Source organism: Taudactylus pleione, unplaced genomic scaffold (assembly GCF_031769625.1).
Source record: "Taudactylus pleione unplaced genomic scaffold, aTauple2 ptg000585l, whole genome shotgun sequence".
NCBI lineage: Eukaryota > Metazoa > Chordata > Amphibia > Anura > Myobatrachidae > Taudactylus > Taudactylus pleione.
Genome location: NW_028284987.1, coordinates 533,665 through 548,334, shown reverse-complemented (window position 1 = coordinate 548,334; position 14,670 = coordinate 533,665). Strand labels below are relative to the sequence as shown.

The 14,670-nt window shown below is 44.4% G+C and overlaps 1 protein-coding gene across 5 annotated transcripts in view; it reads right to left on the bottom strand.

Moving 5' to 3' along the window:
• The window catches only part of SPECC1 (sperm antigen with calponin homology and coiled-coil domains 1), a 560,436-nt gene that overhangs the window by 315,792 nt on the left and 229,974 nt on the right, over positions 1 to 14,670 (bottom strand). The window contains exon 1 of one of the 5 annotated variants that reach the window (XM_088453634.1): positions 3,441 to 3,642. The exons of 3 other annotated variants lie outside the window; for them this stretch is intronic. In XM_088453634.1, coding sequence (XP_088309760.1) covers positions 3,441 to 3,480 — 40 coding nt within the window. In that variant the 5' untranslated portion in view covers positions 3,481 to 3,642. Of the gene's footprint in view, positions 1 to 3,122; positions 3,223 to 3,440; positions 3,643 to 14,670 lie in introns of those variants that run through there. One more of the 5 variants, XM_088453635.1, reaches the window with a different exon arrangement.

Genomic DNA, 14,670 nt, shown 5'->3' with positions numbered 1-14,670 from the left:
TAAAAGTGAATCCTTGTTTTGTCTTCTCCATTAGTTTGATTTTTAGAGGTCTATTCATCATGTTAATTATCGGGGTCCGAGCTGACCCCAATACATTCCAACTCACGGTGAGCACCAGAGTAATTATCATTGCTCCGGTGTGGAGATAACCTAGGGGAAAATTAGCTGTTTCCGCCAAATATCTTCTTTTGAAGAAGTAAAACTTAACACTGCCAAGTCCGACATGGCAGTGCTAGTGCACCTGCGTGAACTAGGGTTCACGCAGGCACACAAAGCCTCTGCGTCCAGCGGAAGCAGCCGGACAGGGGCAGAGGAATCTGAAAGGATCCCTCTTCGACAACCGGGTGCGGGACCAAAAAGCCATCTGAAAATGGTTAATGTTCCCGCAGTCAAGTTCCAAAAATATTGTATTTTCGGAGCTTGATTAATTTAGGTCCCCGTACTAGTGTATGGAGATAGCGGGCCACATCGGGAGAGAAAGTTAAGCAGGAGTTATCTGTAATATCTCCTGCATTACCTTTATGATGAATGCCCCCAAAAATTAATTTCTCCAAAAGTAGGTGAAATTTAAATTTCACCTGCTTTTGTAGAAATTAAACGATAATGAATAGACCCCTTAATAGTGATCCAGATTTTCTCCAAAATGATCTGGAGAGGAGGAGGTGCAGAATTCTTTCAGTGCTTAGCTATAGCTGATTTTACACATAGAATACAGTTTATTGGATTGGTTGCTAAGCTTTGGAAACAGCCAGCAGATCATAAGGAAAACTGAAGTTGTGTCCCAAATAATACTTGAGTGAAGGGTTTGAAGAGAATTAAGTCTCCCCTCTGCCCGCGACCATGAGAGCACACAGAGGAGCAAGACAGGAAAATTGGTGGAATCTTGTAGGGAATGGGCAACATCTACAACAGACCTTACTAGTAGTCTTTATCAAAATGGAAATAGAAATTTTAGGATTACACACCTAATTTTGTGCCATGAATCTTAGTCCAGAGAGAGTCTCAAGTCCTTTTCATATGACATCTAACGTTTCTCCTAGTTCATTGAAATATTAATAAATAATATTATACCACAAAAACTGGCGAGTGATAGGTTACCCAAAACAGCAGTAGTGCTCAGATAGTTGGTTCCTTTGAAAGCCTATATAATTATATGAATTCAATTAAACCTTTAAATAGTATAAAAATTCTTCAAGAGTTTTCAGGCATAAAACAAAATATGTACATTTATTGGGGATAATAGACCAGCATGACAGGGCACTTTATTCTGGTGCAGAAGAATACAAAATTCTGCATCATATGTCACATCTTGCATTCTAAAAAGAATTTCTGCAGTGTCCAGTGCTTTTGTATGTAGCATTATTTAAGGTGGACAAGCTGATCCAATAAATGACAGATCAATACCCAGAATCTGTCAGTCAGAGATTCGCCTACACTGCAATGTGTAAAAACAAATGTGACTGTGTACCCAGCCAACGGGACAACGCAATGGAACATTACATCATGCCATTCGTACACACTGTGGTGTACGGCGGCGTACCTCATCGATCCATGCTGCATTTAGCAGCATGGCGTCGTTCATCACATCATCTCATCTGCTGTGACGGTGCGATGAACGACCCGGGATTGGGATCGCATAGTGTGTATCCAGATTAAGAACGAACCACTGATGCACCATCTCACCACCTTGTCTGATGCCACTTGCTGCAGTCACGCCAAACAGCCCCTCTTGGTGCACTTGGCCCCATAAGACTCTGCTAGCGCCGGGCTATACAAGTGTCACATATCACAGATATACAAGTGTTGCATATCAAATTAATCAGCACAGCCCCCTAGTGCGTAGCATTGTGACTTCAGTGTAAAGAAGAACAAGGAGTCATGGAAGTGACGATATGGCCCCCACAAAGCCCTGATCTCAACATCATCCAGTCTGTCTGGTATTACATGAAGAGACAGAAGGATTTGAGCAAGCCTACATCCACAGAAGATCTATTGTTTCTTCTCCATGATGTTTGGAACAATCTCCCTTCTGAGTTCCTTCAAAAACTGTGTGCAAGTGTACCTAGAAGAATTGATGCAGTTTTGAATGGTCGCACCAAATATTGATTTCATTTAGATGTCTCTACTGTCCATTCATTTTGTTAATTGATAAATATAAACTATAAAAACTTATATTTCTGAAAGCATTCTTACTTTGCAGCATTTTTTCCACACCTGCCAAAAACTTTTCCACAATACTAATATATATAATTCCTGATTATAATGTTCTTACATTGAAACTCTGACAACACAGAGAGGGTCCGTCTCATTTGTATCCCCAGTATGTTTTTGGAGAGTTAATTAAAAAAATAAACACTTTTTTTTCACCTTATCTTTAATGGTGCATACACACGGTCAGATTTGTTAGATCATTGATTTCATTGACCGATGAACGATTTCATCAACGACTTGAACAATTTTGTGAACGATTAATGATTTCTGACAGTATTAAAATAAATGACGTCATCCAAATCTTACTGCAAACACAGTCGATGTCAGATATCGTTATCTGATATGCGGGAACGTGCATCATTGGTCGATGCATACCCAGCATATCAAAGATATGAACAATTTTTACAATCGTTATTCAGACCTTTAACAAAATCTGACCATGTGTATGCTGCATAAGTTTTGAAACTGTATTTGACAGTGTTCATGAAAAGTATGACATTTTATGTGATTTACTATTATTTTCTTTCAAACCTGGGTACTAAATTTGTCATTAAACAATGTTTTGACCACAATAAAGTCATTTTCACCACTTGCTGGGTTACCCACTTTGTGACTATAAAATTCAAAACCCACAGTTCATAAACAAGCAGAAACAGTACTGTATGCCATAGCAGCTCACCACAGACTGAGCAAGCCCCTGACTGAACGGTGCAGGCCTGTCCTGTGTACTACAGCATACTGTCTTATAACAGGTGCTGCCAGCCAGGTATCATCTGTCTAATTACACAGCAGCAGGCCCAAGGGAATGTCCTTCACCTCTCTATAGACATTAAGCAATTCCTGCAATCGCCTACAACTACCGGTATAAGGCATTCTAGCCATCCAATGTTTCCAGTTAAAGCACTAATTACCCTGGAGTAATGTGTGCACCCATTCACACATCAGGAGGGCAGGGTCACAACTTCCCAGCTGCAGAGGAATAATCAGTGACAGGCACCCCAGCAGCAGCACGCAGAGATACCGGCTTCCTGTGCATACATCATTCCCTTCATTGTGCTCACAGACACACACACACACTGCTCTCAGGACAGGGCAGAATGGAAGGCTCTATTCTCTGCACGACTGCAATACAGCTACACAGAGGATCTACAAAGGACACAACATTGCATACCTCTAATCATGCACAATACATGCCATGTGTAGAATAAGATGCATATGAGCCTACAAACCTTGCTCCTGCTCCTCAGGTCTGGCCAGCTGATTACCCATGTTACAGGATAGTGGTCAGACCTATTGCACAGACACTTTGATAGACATATTCCAAATCATTTAGGAGTTGGACCTTTGTAACGTCTGTCTGTGACACATAGACAACTCCGATCTTTCCAGCCCTGCAGCTGACTGACAGTAGAAAGTGAGAAGCCCGGCTGCTGCCTGTGTCAGGGCAGTGCTGCTGGACATCCCTCCTACCTAATTACAATAATGTGCACAGAAAGGCCGGGCTATGCAATGCAGCTAATGAGCCGGCTGCTAGCTGAAGCATTCAGGAGACTCAACATGTGATGTGTGAGCCACGCAGAGGTCGAGAGCGGTACTGTAGGCAGCAGGGAGAGAGTCACACAGTACTGCACAGATAATGTACAGTACTTAACAAGGATGAGAGAGCCTGAGGTACAGTAGGAAGCAGGGAGGGAGTCACAGTACTGCACAGATAATGTACAGTACCTAACAAGGCTGAGAGCGGTACTGTAGGAAGCAGGGAGAGAGTCACAGTGCTGCACAGATAATGTACAGTACCTAACAAGGCTGAGAGCGGTACTGTAGGAAGCAGGGAGGGCGTCACAGTGCTGCACAGATAATGTACAGTACCTAACAAGGCTGAGAGCGGTACTGTAGGAAGCAGGGAGGGCGTCACAGTGCTGCACAGATAATGTACAGTACCTAACAAGGCTGAGAGCGGTACTGTAGGAAGCAGGGAGGGAGTCACAGTACTGCACAGATAATGTACAGTACCTAACAAGGCTGAGAGCGATACTGGAGGAAGCAGAGAGGGAGTCACAGTACTGCACAGATAATGTACAGTACCTAACAAGGCTGAGAGCGGTACTGTAGGAAGCAGGGAGGGAGTCACAGTGCTGCACAGATAATATACAGTACCTAACAAGGCTGAGAGTGGTACTGGAGGAAGCAGGGAGAGAGTCACAGTGCTGCACAGATACTGTAGTACCTAACCACTTTTCGTTACAATGTTTGAACATTATTGTGTAGTATTATTTAAGGATAACTTGACCTGTAATAAGTCAAAAGAACACTGGGCCTGATTCAGAGATGAACCCAACTGCAAATCGCACGCAGATCGAGCGATTGTTTGCCATTGCACATGCATCGCAGTGCGCGAAGGCAGCAGTGCGATCACCGTGCGTTCACGCAGACCACAGAGGCCCATTGCAGATTGACAGGAAGTGACAGTTTGGGGGTGTTGACAGGGGTGGTTAGCGAAACGCAGGCATGTCTGGCCGTTTGAACGCCATTACGTGGGCATGCATAAATTAGTCACTACAATTGCATACGCAGCTCTGCGTGGCAGAAGAGCTCCCTGGCCTGCCGCAAGGGTAAAATGGGCACCGGTGAACTTCGATGTTTACGTAGGTATGCGTAGTCACATGCATGTGAGAAGGCTGTAGTGGGCGTCTTTATGCTTGGGTGATCTTTGCTAACAGCATATTTTTGCAACTGCATCGCGTCCACGGAAACGCAGTTGCGATCGCATTAGCGTCCATCTCTGAATCAGGCCCTCTGTCCGCTACATTATTAATAATATTATTATTATTTATATAAAATCTTAAGGGGTCCGCAACATATTACAAAGCAATTAAACAGCAACAGTATGAACAAAACAATAAAAAAATGACTTACGACGGTACAAAACACTGCAGTCTATAAACACATTTTGAGCAAGCAAACCGTAACCAGACTTTTTGGTGCCCTGGCCAGAAAGAGCATTTGTAAACCCCCTTCCCTATCCTTCAAATAGGGACATCAGTCGTGTGTCCAAAAAGGGGCGTGGCCTCCTGGGCAAGGGCCATGAGAAATCTGATTTGTCCCGTACAATGATGAAGGGGTAGGTACTGATCCCGTTGTATCACTGTTATCCAGTTGTCACTGCCAAATAGTGTGAATACAATGGCTGCAGTGATGATGCACAATAATTATGCAGCATAACTCACCAGCTCTAGATATAAGAGAGCGCTGGTAAAGGCAGGTTTTGTCCGTGCACAAGCCTGGAGCCAGCAGTGTACTGTGGTTTACAAACTGAAGGTATGGAAAGAGCGCTACTTGTAGTTTATATGTAGCATATATCAGCGGCTGTGAGATCCGTGTATGTACCCCACGCCGGCAGCTGAACTTGCCAGCAAGGGTACTCAAGGTGTGCTGGTAACACCTAGGTCGGAAATTGTTGGCTGTGTTCAGGGCTGCCATCAGAAATTATGGGGAAGATAGCTCCATGTGTAAGGTGTCTGACTGCCATGTGAGAAGTGATAGGTTCGAGACCCAGGTATGACAGTATTTTGAAATAAGTGTGTTATATAAAAGAGGATGTGACTGAGTGCTTGGGGAGGTGGCCAAATGGAGGGTAGGCAGCCAGAGTGGAGAAAGGGGCATGCCTGGAGATGCCAGGGATAAAAGAAGAGAAAGCTACAAGCGCTCAAGCAGCACCCCCTGCCCTGTGCTGTGGCACATGTCGCACCACCCTAGTTACAGCCCTGTGAGCAACTGTTATATTTCTGACCCATCATCTGGAAGAAGTATAGGAATCCTGACATCACAGGCAAGTAAGAATATAATTTAGTGATTTTTGTGTGACTGCGCATTGTTTATGAAGACACTAGTATTTTGGAACGGTCATTTCTCAGGTAGCTAGCTATTGTGGCCGCCATTGCAGGATTTTTTTCCTCTCTGCCCCATTTCCTCCTATATTATTATTGTTCTTTTTCCTTTCACTCTCTCATCCCCGGCCAGTATGGATTTTGTATACACAGGGTGTTTCACTCGCTATTGGCCCCAAAGTTTTTCTTTTAAAGTAATTGACGTAATCCAGTCTATGAGAAACATGAGGAAGTCATAGCAAGTGTTGAAAGTGTTCGCCATTAGCATCCAGGCCAGCTAATCACGCATGCGCAAAGTGGAGGCCAACTGTTCACCACCCTAGTCAGCATCGCCGTCCAAAATCATACCTCCCAACATGACCCTCTCCAGGAGGGACACAATGCTCTGGTCCTGGACTTCCCTGTTGGGAGGTCATGTTGGGAGGTATGAAAAATTCCAATAGGGGCATACTTCCCAACATGACCCTCTCCAGGAGGGACACAATGCTCTGGTCCAGGACTTCCCTGGTAAGAGGCGGGGCTGCAGTGCAGTTCAAATTTCATATAGGGTAGCCACACTAGCTGTCATTTCACACGCTGCCAAACATCACTGGCTGGGACTCATTGGCAGTTGGTGTGACTCCCCTATTTGAATTTTGAACTGTTCTGCAGCCACCAATCATAAATTACCAGGGAAGTCCAGGACCAGAGCATTGTGTCCCTCCTGGAGAGGTATGTAGGGGAGCCACACCAACTGCCAGTGAGGATGGCAGTTGGTGTGGTTCCCCTATTTTAATTTTGGACTGTGCTGCAGCCCCACCTCTGGAGCCGCCACTGCTAGTCAGTAGGTATTCCTGCTTCTGACAGTGGTGTTGTGTACTGAGGTGTCCACATTCATCGTGTCTGTGTTTTACATGCCGATATAACCCTTTATCGATTCCAGTATGTCTGGACAATAAATACGCGTTGTTCAGCTGTGGTTTTAGGTTCATATCGGTACACACAGACACGAGGTGGGGCTATGTCAAATTTCACTAAATTCCGTCAATTACTTTAAAAGTTCTAACAAAAACTTTAGGACCGATAGCGAGTGAAACACCCTGTACAACAGAAATATTATACGATGATAAAATACATCACAAATGTATCTAGATTGAATATCCAGGATAATATTAATGAACCTACTTAGTGAGGCATATACTCACCACATACCTGCAAATAGGGCTTTTTATTAGATAAGTTGAGCATGTGTTACATGGTGTGTTGATCGCTTTGTTCACATCCAACCATGCCTGGGAAAACTCCAGGGACGTTGGTGTACTTCCTATTGTACTCCCTGTCAGACTGCAGAGTTTTGACTATAAAAATGATTAGAATACAAAAAAAGATATTTATAACTTATAAATATCTTCTTTGTATTATTCTGTTCAGTTTTATAGGCAAAACTCCGCAAAATTGCAGCACTCCCTGGAAATACAGGGAGAGATGAGAGATGAGTCAGTAAGAGTTCAGCCTAACCTCTGATAGCTCAGACACTGCCTGGAGCTGGGGGCCGAGCCATGAAGCAGCTAATAAAACACAGAAAAAAGAACTAATAGAGGCATGCCTCACTGCGAGGGGACGTGCCTAGAGTTCTGATCAGGTGACCAGTCCAGGAAGTAATCAGGCATCGGAGCTCAGCAGCAGCACTGAGGAGGGAAGGAAACTGAAATATGTAGACAGAGGAAACACACAAAGAGGAAAAAGGTGGGGAGGGTCCGCTGCTATGGGGAGATCTGTGTGTGTGTGGGGGGGGGGAATCTTCTATGCTAGTGGGAGATATGTGTGAGGGAGATCTGTGCCACGGGGAATCTGTGTGTCTCGGGGTATCTGTGAGACAGGGGAGATCTGTGCAAGTGGGGCAGTTTCATATATGTGTGTGTAAATCTGGTTCTGATTCTAGCCAGTGCCTCCCCATCCACTGACCTCCCGGAACGTCCCTGGAATACTCTGCAATATGGAGGGCCCCAAGCCTGCATCTGTCTGCAGGGCTACGGACACAGACTGCGGGTGAGACAGGAGGGGAGGCCATGCCTTTTCTGAAAAAAAGGATAATGAAAAATACTATGTACGCCACCCACTGCAAAGTGGCAGCACACGCTACAGAGGGGGTAATTTCTTTTCCTCCACAGCTAGTCTGGACGCCTCAGACTATTCCCAGGTTAATACCTGTTAGCCCCTCTTGGCACTCCTGTTTGTCTCTATATTGTTCTGTCAAGGCCTTCACTGCCTTCAACAAGGGCATGGAGCCACATAGTATGAATATTACTCTGCCTCTGCCCCAGCTATATGGCCAGCCCTGTGCATAGGTGACTTAGGGGTCTATTTACTAAGCAGTGTTAGGAGACAGAGTGAAAAGTGATAAGGTGCCAGCCAATCAGCTCCCAACTGTCATTTTTCAAACACAGCCGGTGAGATGACAGTTGGGAGCTGATTGGCTGGCACCTTATCACTTTTCACTCTGTCTCTTAACACTGCTTAGTAAATAGACCCCTTAGGCACTTGCCTAGGGCTACCTAGCTCCAGAGAGGATGCCATCCGTCTGTGATTACTTCAAAGGGAAATCCTTCAAACTGTCCGGAGCTCAGACGCGTGTAGTGATGTGTCGCACTGGGCACACATCTTTGGGCAGTGCAGTAATAATATGATACAGATACATAGTTTAGTGCTGGTAGTCCATAAATGTTCAAAACACAGATTTATATCACTGATATATATATATATATATATATATATATATATATATAGTGATGGGTGTATGTCTTATGTGCCCAGCTCATTATAAATTGGTCATATTGTTCCTAAGTACCAAATAGTTTGGTATGTACTTTATCTGCATTAATGTCTAAAAATAGTACTGTAATATATATTCTGATGGGAATGGGATTGAAATCCCGACAGCGGCATGTAAGTAACCTAACCCTCCCCTCTCCCCCCCCCCCCCCAACTCTCCCTTAGGGGTGCCTAACCCTAACCTCCTACCCAGGGGTGCCTAAACCTAACCCCCCCTTCCCGCACACTAAACCTAACCCTCACGGGGGGGTGCCTAACCCTAACCCCCCCTCCCCTATCCTTACCCTGACCCTCCACGGGGGGTGCCTAACCCAAAGTTCCCCCAGGGTGGCCTAAACCTAACCCCCCCCCCCCCCGTAGCTAAGAGGACTGGCGCCCCGGACTTACCTCGTTCGGGCCCGCGTTGTCCTGGATTCCGGTATCTCGACGCCTATCATGAATCCCTAGCTGGAATTCTGCCGTCGGGATTGGGATCATATAACTACATACCATTCTGATGCAATTTTAAATATTCTGTATCTTTTTTTTTTTTCATTGTCATCTATAAGAAATTAGTTTATTTGAATTTACTAATAAATAAACATGAATCAAACAGAGAATTAGGAGGGAATTAGTTAAGCTACCCAGTACTTAGTCTGGAACGTTTTCTCTGGTTTTGTCTGGTTCAGTCATTATCTTTTAACATACAGTATTTCCTTTTTCCACAGTCATTGTCCAAGCTATACATAGAGCATTCAGCTGCTTATCTATGGACTATGGGCCTGATTCAGAGATGTACGCTAACCCAATTGTTAGCGTGCATCTCCGATGTTTGGAGGACTGCATCTGCGCAGCTGGTGTACTGCACATGTGCAGCCCTCCGACTGCGAGCCGCTTGCAGTGTGTTCCAGCCGCAACCTGATTGGCAGGATGCAACGTTTGGAACGTGGAGTGGAGGCATTCCCTGGCAGCGTTCCCTGGAAACGGGGGCATGTCGCCCCCATTTTCCAGGAGGGACGAGGCCAGAGTCTGTGTGGGTGCACGCAGACTTCCTGGCCTCGCAACCTGCCTGGACCCGGCAAGGCTACAGGAATAAATACGTATAATAAATAGTATGGCCTTGGTACAGATTATTTTTCCCTATACTTGTCTAAGCCAGGTGCTTCTTCAATGGTCCAAGAGATTGAATCAGACCTTCAATGCAGCACAAATTGTCATCTGTGGTGGACCTGCTTGGCCGGCCAGATTGCTGCTCATCTTGAATGTCTGTCCTGCCATTATCAAAGACAGTTCACCAAACCCAAACCTGTTTCTGTGACATCATGTTATCACCGTACACCTCGACAAGTTGGCAATGAATTTCAGCTGCTGATGTGCCCATTAGACGCAAGACTCAATACAGGGCCTCCGATTAGGGTTGATACAGTATACTACTAGGGATGGCCACCGACCATCGATGGTTTGCAAACCATTGATGGTCTATGACAAGTGGTTTTGCCATCGCTGACGGGCACCGTTGCTGTACCATCGATGGCAGGCCCCCGACCGATGTTAAAAAAAGCCATCAACGGCAGCAGTCTCAAACAATCGATGGTATCTAACGATGGTTGCAACTATCAGCCATCAATGGTACAACTGCCAATTGCCATCACCACAGTATACCATAAAAATTGCTATGTTTCTGGTATACGGCATTGGTTCCCAAACTTTTTTGAATCACGGTGCCCTAGAGTATCAGCATTGTTTTCCTGGCACCCCTAAACCAATAGCTTGTTATTGAGAAATTCAGAATAAAATGTAGTATGCAGTAAACTGAAGTAAATTGTGCTTACCTGTCATCCTTGGGGTTAGTTATTTGGTGGTGGACAAGTTTGCGAACAGTTTGGGAACCACTGGTATATGGTGTTTTAAAAAAATATAATTTATTTTTTATAAAATCATGTTGGGTAAGTTTTAAAAAACTGTTCTTGACCTATTTCAGTTATAAAAAAAAAACTACAATTTCTGAGCGGATTTTGAAAAAAATATTAGCCAGTTAAGTGGTTAAGGGTGACAGGGGGCTCTAAGGCTAAAATATAAGAGCATGATGAACTCTAATGCTGGCATGTAAAAGGGAGCATGACAGGGGGCACTGACTGGTATATATGGGGGCATTATGTGGCATTTTTGGTGACATATGAAGACACTATGAGGAATTATTCTGTGACACAGGGGCATTATGTGACATTTTCTGTGACTTACTGTATGAAGGCACTTTGTGGAATTATTCTGTGACATATGAGGAGAGTATTATGTGGCATTTTCTGTGACATATAAGGGAACTATGTGAAATGATTCTGTGACATATGGGGGTATTATGTGAAATTACTCTGTGACATACAAGGGCAATATGTGAAATTATTTAGTGACATATAGGGGGGTATCCAATTAGCTGCGGTAAATTACCGTGGCTAATTAACTCGCCCGGGGCTATCCAATAAGCCCCAAAGTCGGCCTGACACCGACACTTATCGGGTTTTTTTTTTCGGGACCTGATGTGTCCCGAAAAAGAATCCACGATAACTGCCGTTTTTTCACCTGAAAAAAGGCCGAGCTTATCGCGGCACCTATGTGTTTTCGGGAGAACTATCCTATTATTTCAACCGAAATAATAGGATAGGGTGAAAAAAAACATTGGCGAAAATCTGGGATAATCTGCGAAAATCCCCATGTTTCGCCGATCGCGGGCGTCAATTAGCGCCCAAACAATGTTCGGGGGGCTAATTGGATACCGCTAATAGGGGCATTACATGGAATTATTTTGTGACATATGGGGACATTACATGGAATTATACTGTGGGGGTATTACATGGAATTATTCTCTGACACATGGGGGCGTTATGTAGATTTATTTTGTGACACATGGGGGAATTTTGTGGCATTTCTGTGACTTATGTTGCATATTCAGTGACAAATGGGTGTACTATGTGGCATTTTTTATGTAATAACTGAACATTTGTCATTTTTAAATGAATGCTCAGATTAACACACTTTTGCTTCAAATTAGGAATGGTGATGCGAGGGTGTGGTTGATCATTATTTATTACCAGTTATTTACTGTATCTAGTATACATATATTCCGCAGCGCTTTACAGAGTATATTTGTCCATTCACAACAGTCCCTCATCAGTGGATGTTAATGATCTACATTCCCTAACACATGCTCACACACTTACACACTAGGGTTATGTTTTGTTGGGAGCCAATTAACCTACCAGTATACTTTTTAAGTATGGGAGGAAACTGGAGCACCCAGAGGAAGCCAAAGCAAGCACAGGGATAATATACAAATTCCACACAGGTATGGCCATGGTGGGAATTGAACCCACGACCTCAGTGCTGTGAGGGAGCTAACCATTACACCGTCTGTATTGCTCATGGCTAGTTTTGACACGTGAAAGTAGATCACATATTGGAAGTTGGCCTGGAATACAGTATGTGATACACCTATACACAATATTAAGGTATTTAATTTATACACTTATATAAAACAGGTTAACAATTCAGAATAAAGAAAAAATGATGAAGTAATAAACCATCTGTGCTACTGTAGTTATATTTTGTGTAAGGTGGTTTATAAATACATACCAGAATCCCGACCGCAGGCATCCCGAAGGTAAGTATCGGGGGTTAGGGGAAGGTTAGATTTAGGGTTAGGCACTAGACGGAGGGTTAGGCACTAAGGGGGGAGGGTTAGGTTTAGGGTGCGGGGAGTGAAGGTTAGGTTTAGGCACTAGCAGGGAGGTTAGGTTTAGGCATCGGGAGGGAGAGTTATGGTTAGGATAGGGAGAGGGGGTGGGTTGGGGTATAACCTTAAGAGACTCGGGATTCTCATTGTCGGGACGCTGCTGTGAGTATTCTGACCAGCGGCATCCCGGCCGCCGGGATCCCATACCCAACCCATAAAAATGTGTCCAGTTCTTAGTTTATATCATGAAAAATATGTTATATTTCTACATATGTGTTTAAAATAGTAACAAAAAAATACTTTATATAAAGGCAAAAGCTTTTTACATATCTCTGTAGAACTAGTAACAGATCAAACAATACATCATGAATTTCATATCACATGCTTTGGACTGTTTTTTCCCCTATACATTGTTTGTTGTTATATAGTAGACCATGTGTGAAGACAAGTTACCAAGGTGACATTGGATATTAAAGACCTAAACATAAGAAAGCAAGTAAGTAAAACATTTCTGAAAAAGTTGATTTGAAATGTTTACTTTGGTTTTGACCGAATGATTAGATGTTATGACTACATAGAGTCATGGGCTGATTTCAATAAGAAAATATGTAGAGTAGGATGAAGACATGATTTGTTATAGAATAGAATCTCTGCACACTGTAGGGGCATAAAGCAAAAGTACCACCACAGGGAGAAGTTAATGTGTCATGCCACTGCAATGCGCAGGGCCGTAACTAGGTGTGGGCAGGGTGCAGCCACGCAGAGCCCTGTGGGTGGCACCATCACATCCCCAAGCTCCCAGCGCTGGAGGTCCCACCCCCTTGGCATGATGTAATGCTCTCAGGGGGTGTGGCCAGTACAGGGCATGAAAAAGCACTGGTGCTCTTTATTGTAGACTAACCACCACACAAGGGTCTCTCTGTTATTAGTACCAAAGAATGAAGGCTACATTAAACACTGATCACCAGAGAATATGATCTGTATTTAGCACCAGCCACCAGAAATAGTAGAGTTAAAGTATACTAGCCACTAATGAGTAGTTGTTGTATTGTACACTATCCAAACAAGAATGGGAGTCATATTAAATGCTAGTCAGCTAAGAATGAAGGTATGTATTGTACACCATAAAGGAGGTATGTATTGTACATTAGCCACAGACGTAGGGGTCAACCCGTGAATGTATCACCAGTGGGAGTCAGTGCGGCAGCAGCCGTGCTTTATGTCAACCTGAATTCGCTCAAAACTACTCTCAGCGCTATGGGTGAATTTGGGCTGGGAGCGGGTGCACGATATCATGCCGTTAACGGAGTTTTAGCGTTGTGACAAAGGCAACTCGCACCCTTTGTGGCTAATTGGGTTGACCCCAAAGAGTTCTGGATTATGCAATTATTACCAAGACAATGACGTTTGTAGTCTATTCTACCTCAACTTTCTTAACTATTCACCATTTGATAAATTGTTTTTGACCAGATCTAACATTGAATGTTTTACATAGTGTGTATGGACTGTCACGGCCAGGGTTTCTCGGCATGGTAGTCCCTGGGTATTACCTGTGAGGTTGTTATGGCGGGGGGTCTCTGGCTGCGGTGCTGGTGTTTGGCGAGGGGCATTGGCTGCGCGTAGTTCTGTGCGGGCACATTGTCGCTAGGCCTGGTGATGTCTGGTGGTGTTTCCGTTCCATTGGCATGGGCGCCGCCATCTTGCCTGCGGCCATGTGATTCCAGCTGTCCAATCCTGGTAGGTGATGTGCTCATTTCAGCCAGTCACAGCGCAGCGCTCAGTATTTAGGAGGGTCCAGAGCCTTCCTTCCTTTGCCAGTGCAACGTGTTTCTCAGCTTCGGCTGAGTACCTGTGCCTTACCTGCCTGCTTGTAATACGCTCCTAGCCTGAACCTTGCCTGCTCCAACCTGCTGGACTTACCCTGCACCCTCCATATACCTTCTTACCTGCCTGAGTATCTGAACCTGCTGTTTCCCCGCACCTTGCTTCATTTCACTCCCAGCTGGACTTCACTACCTCTGCCTGCATCAGTTACAGCTCACCATACCTGCATTC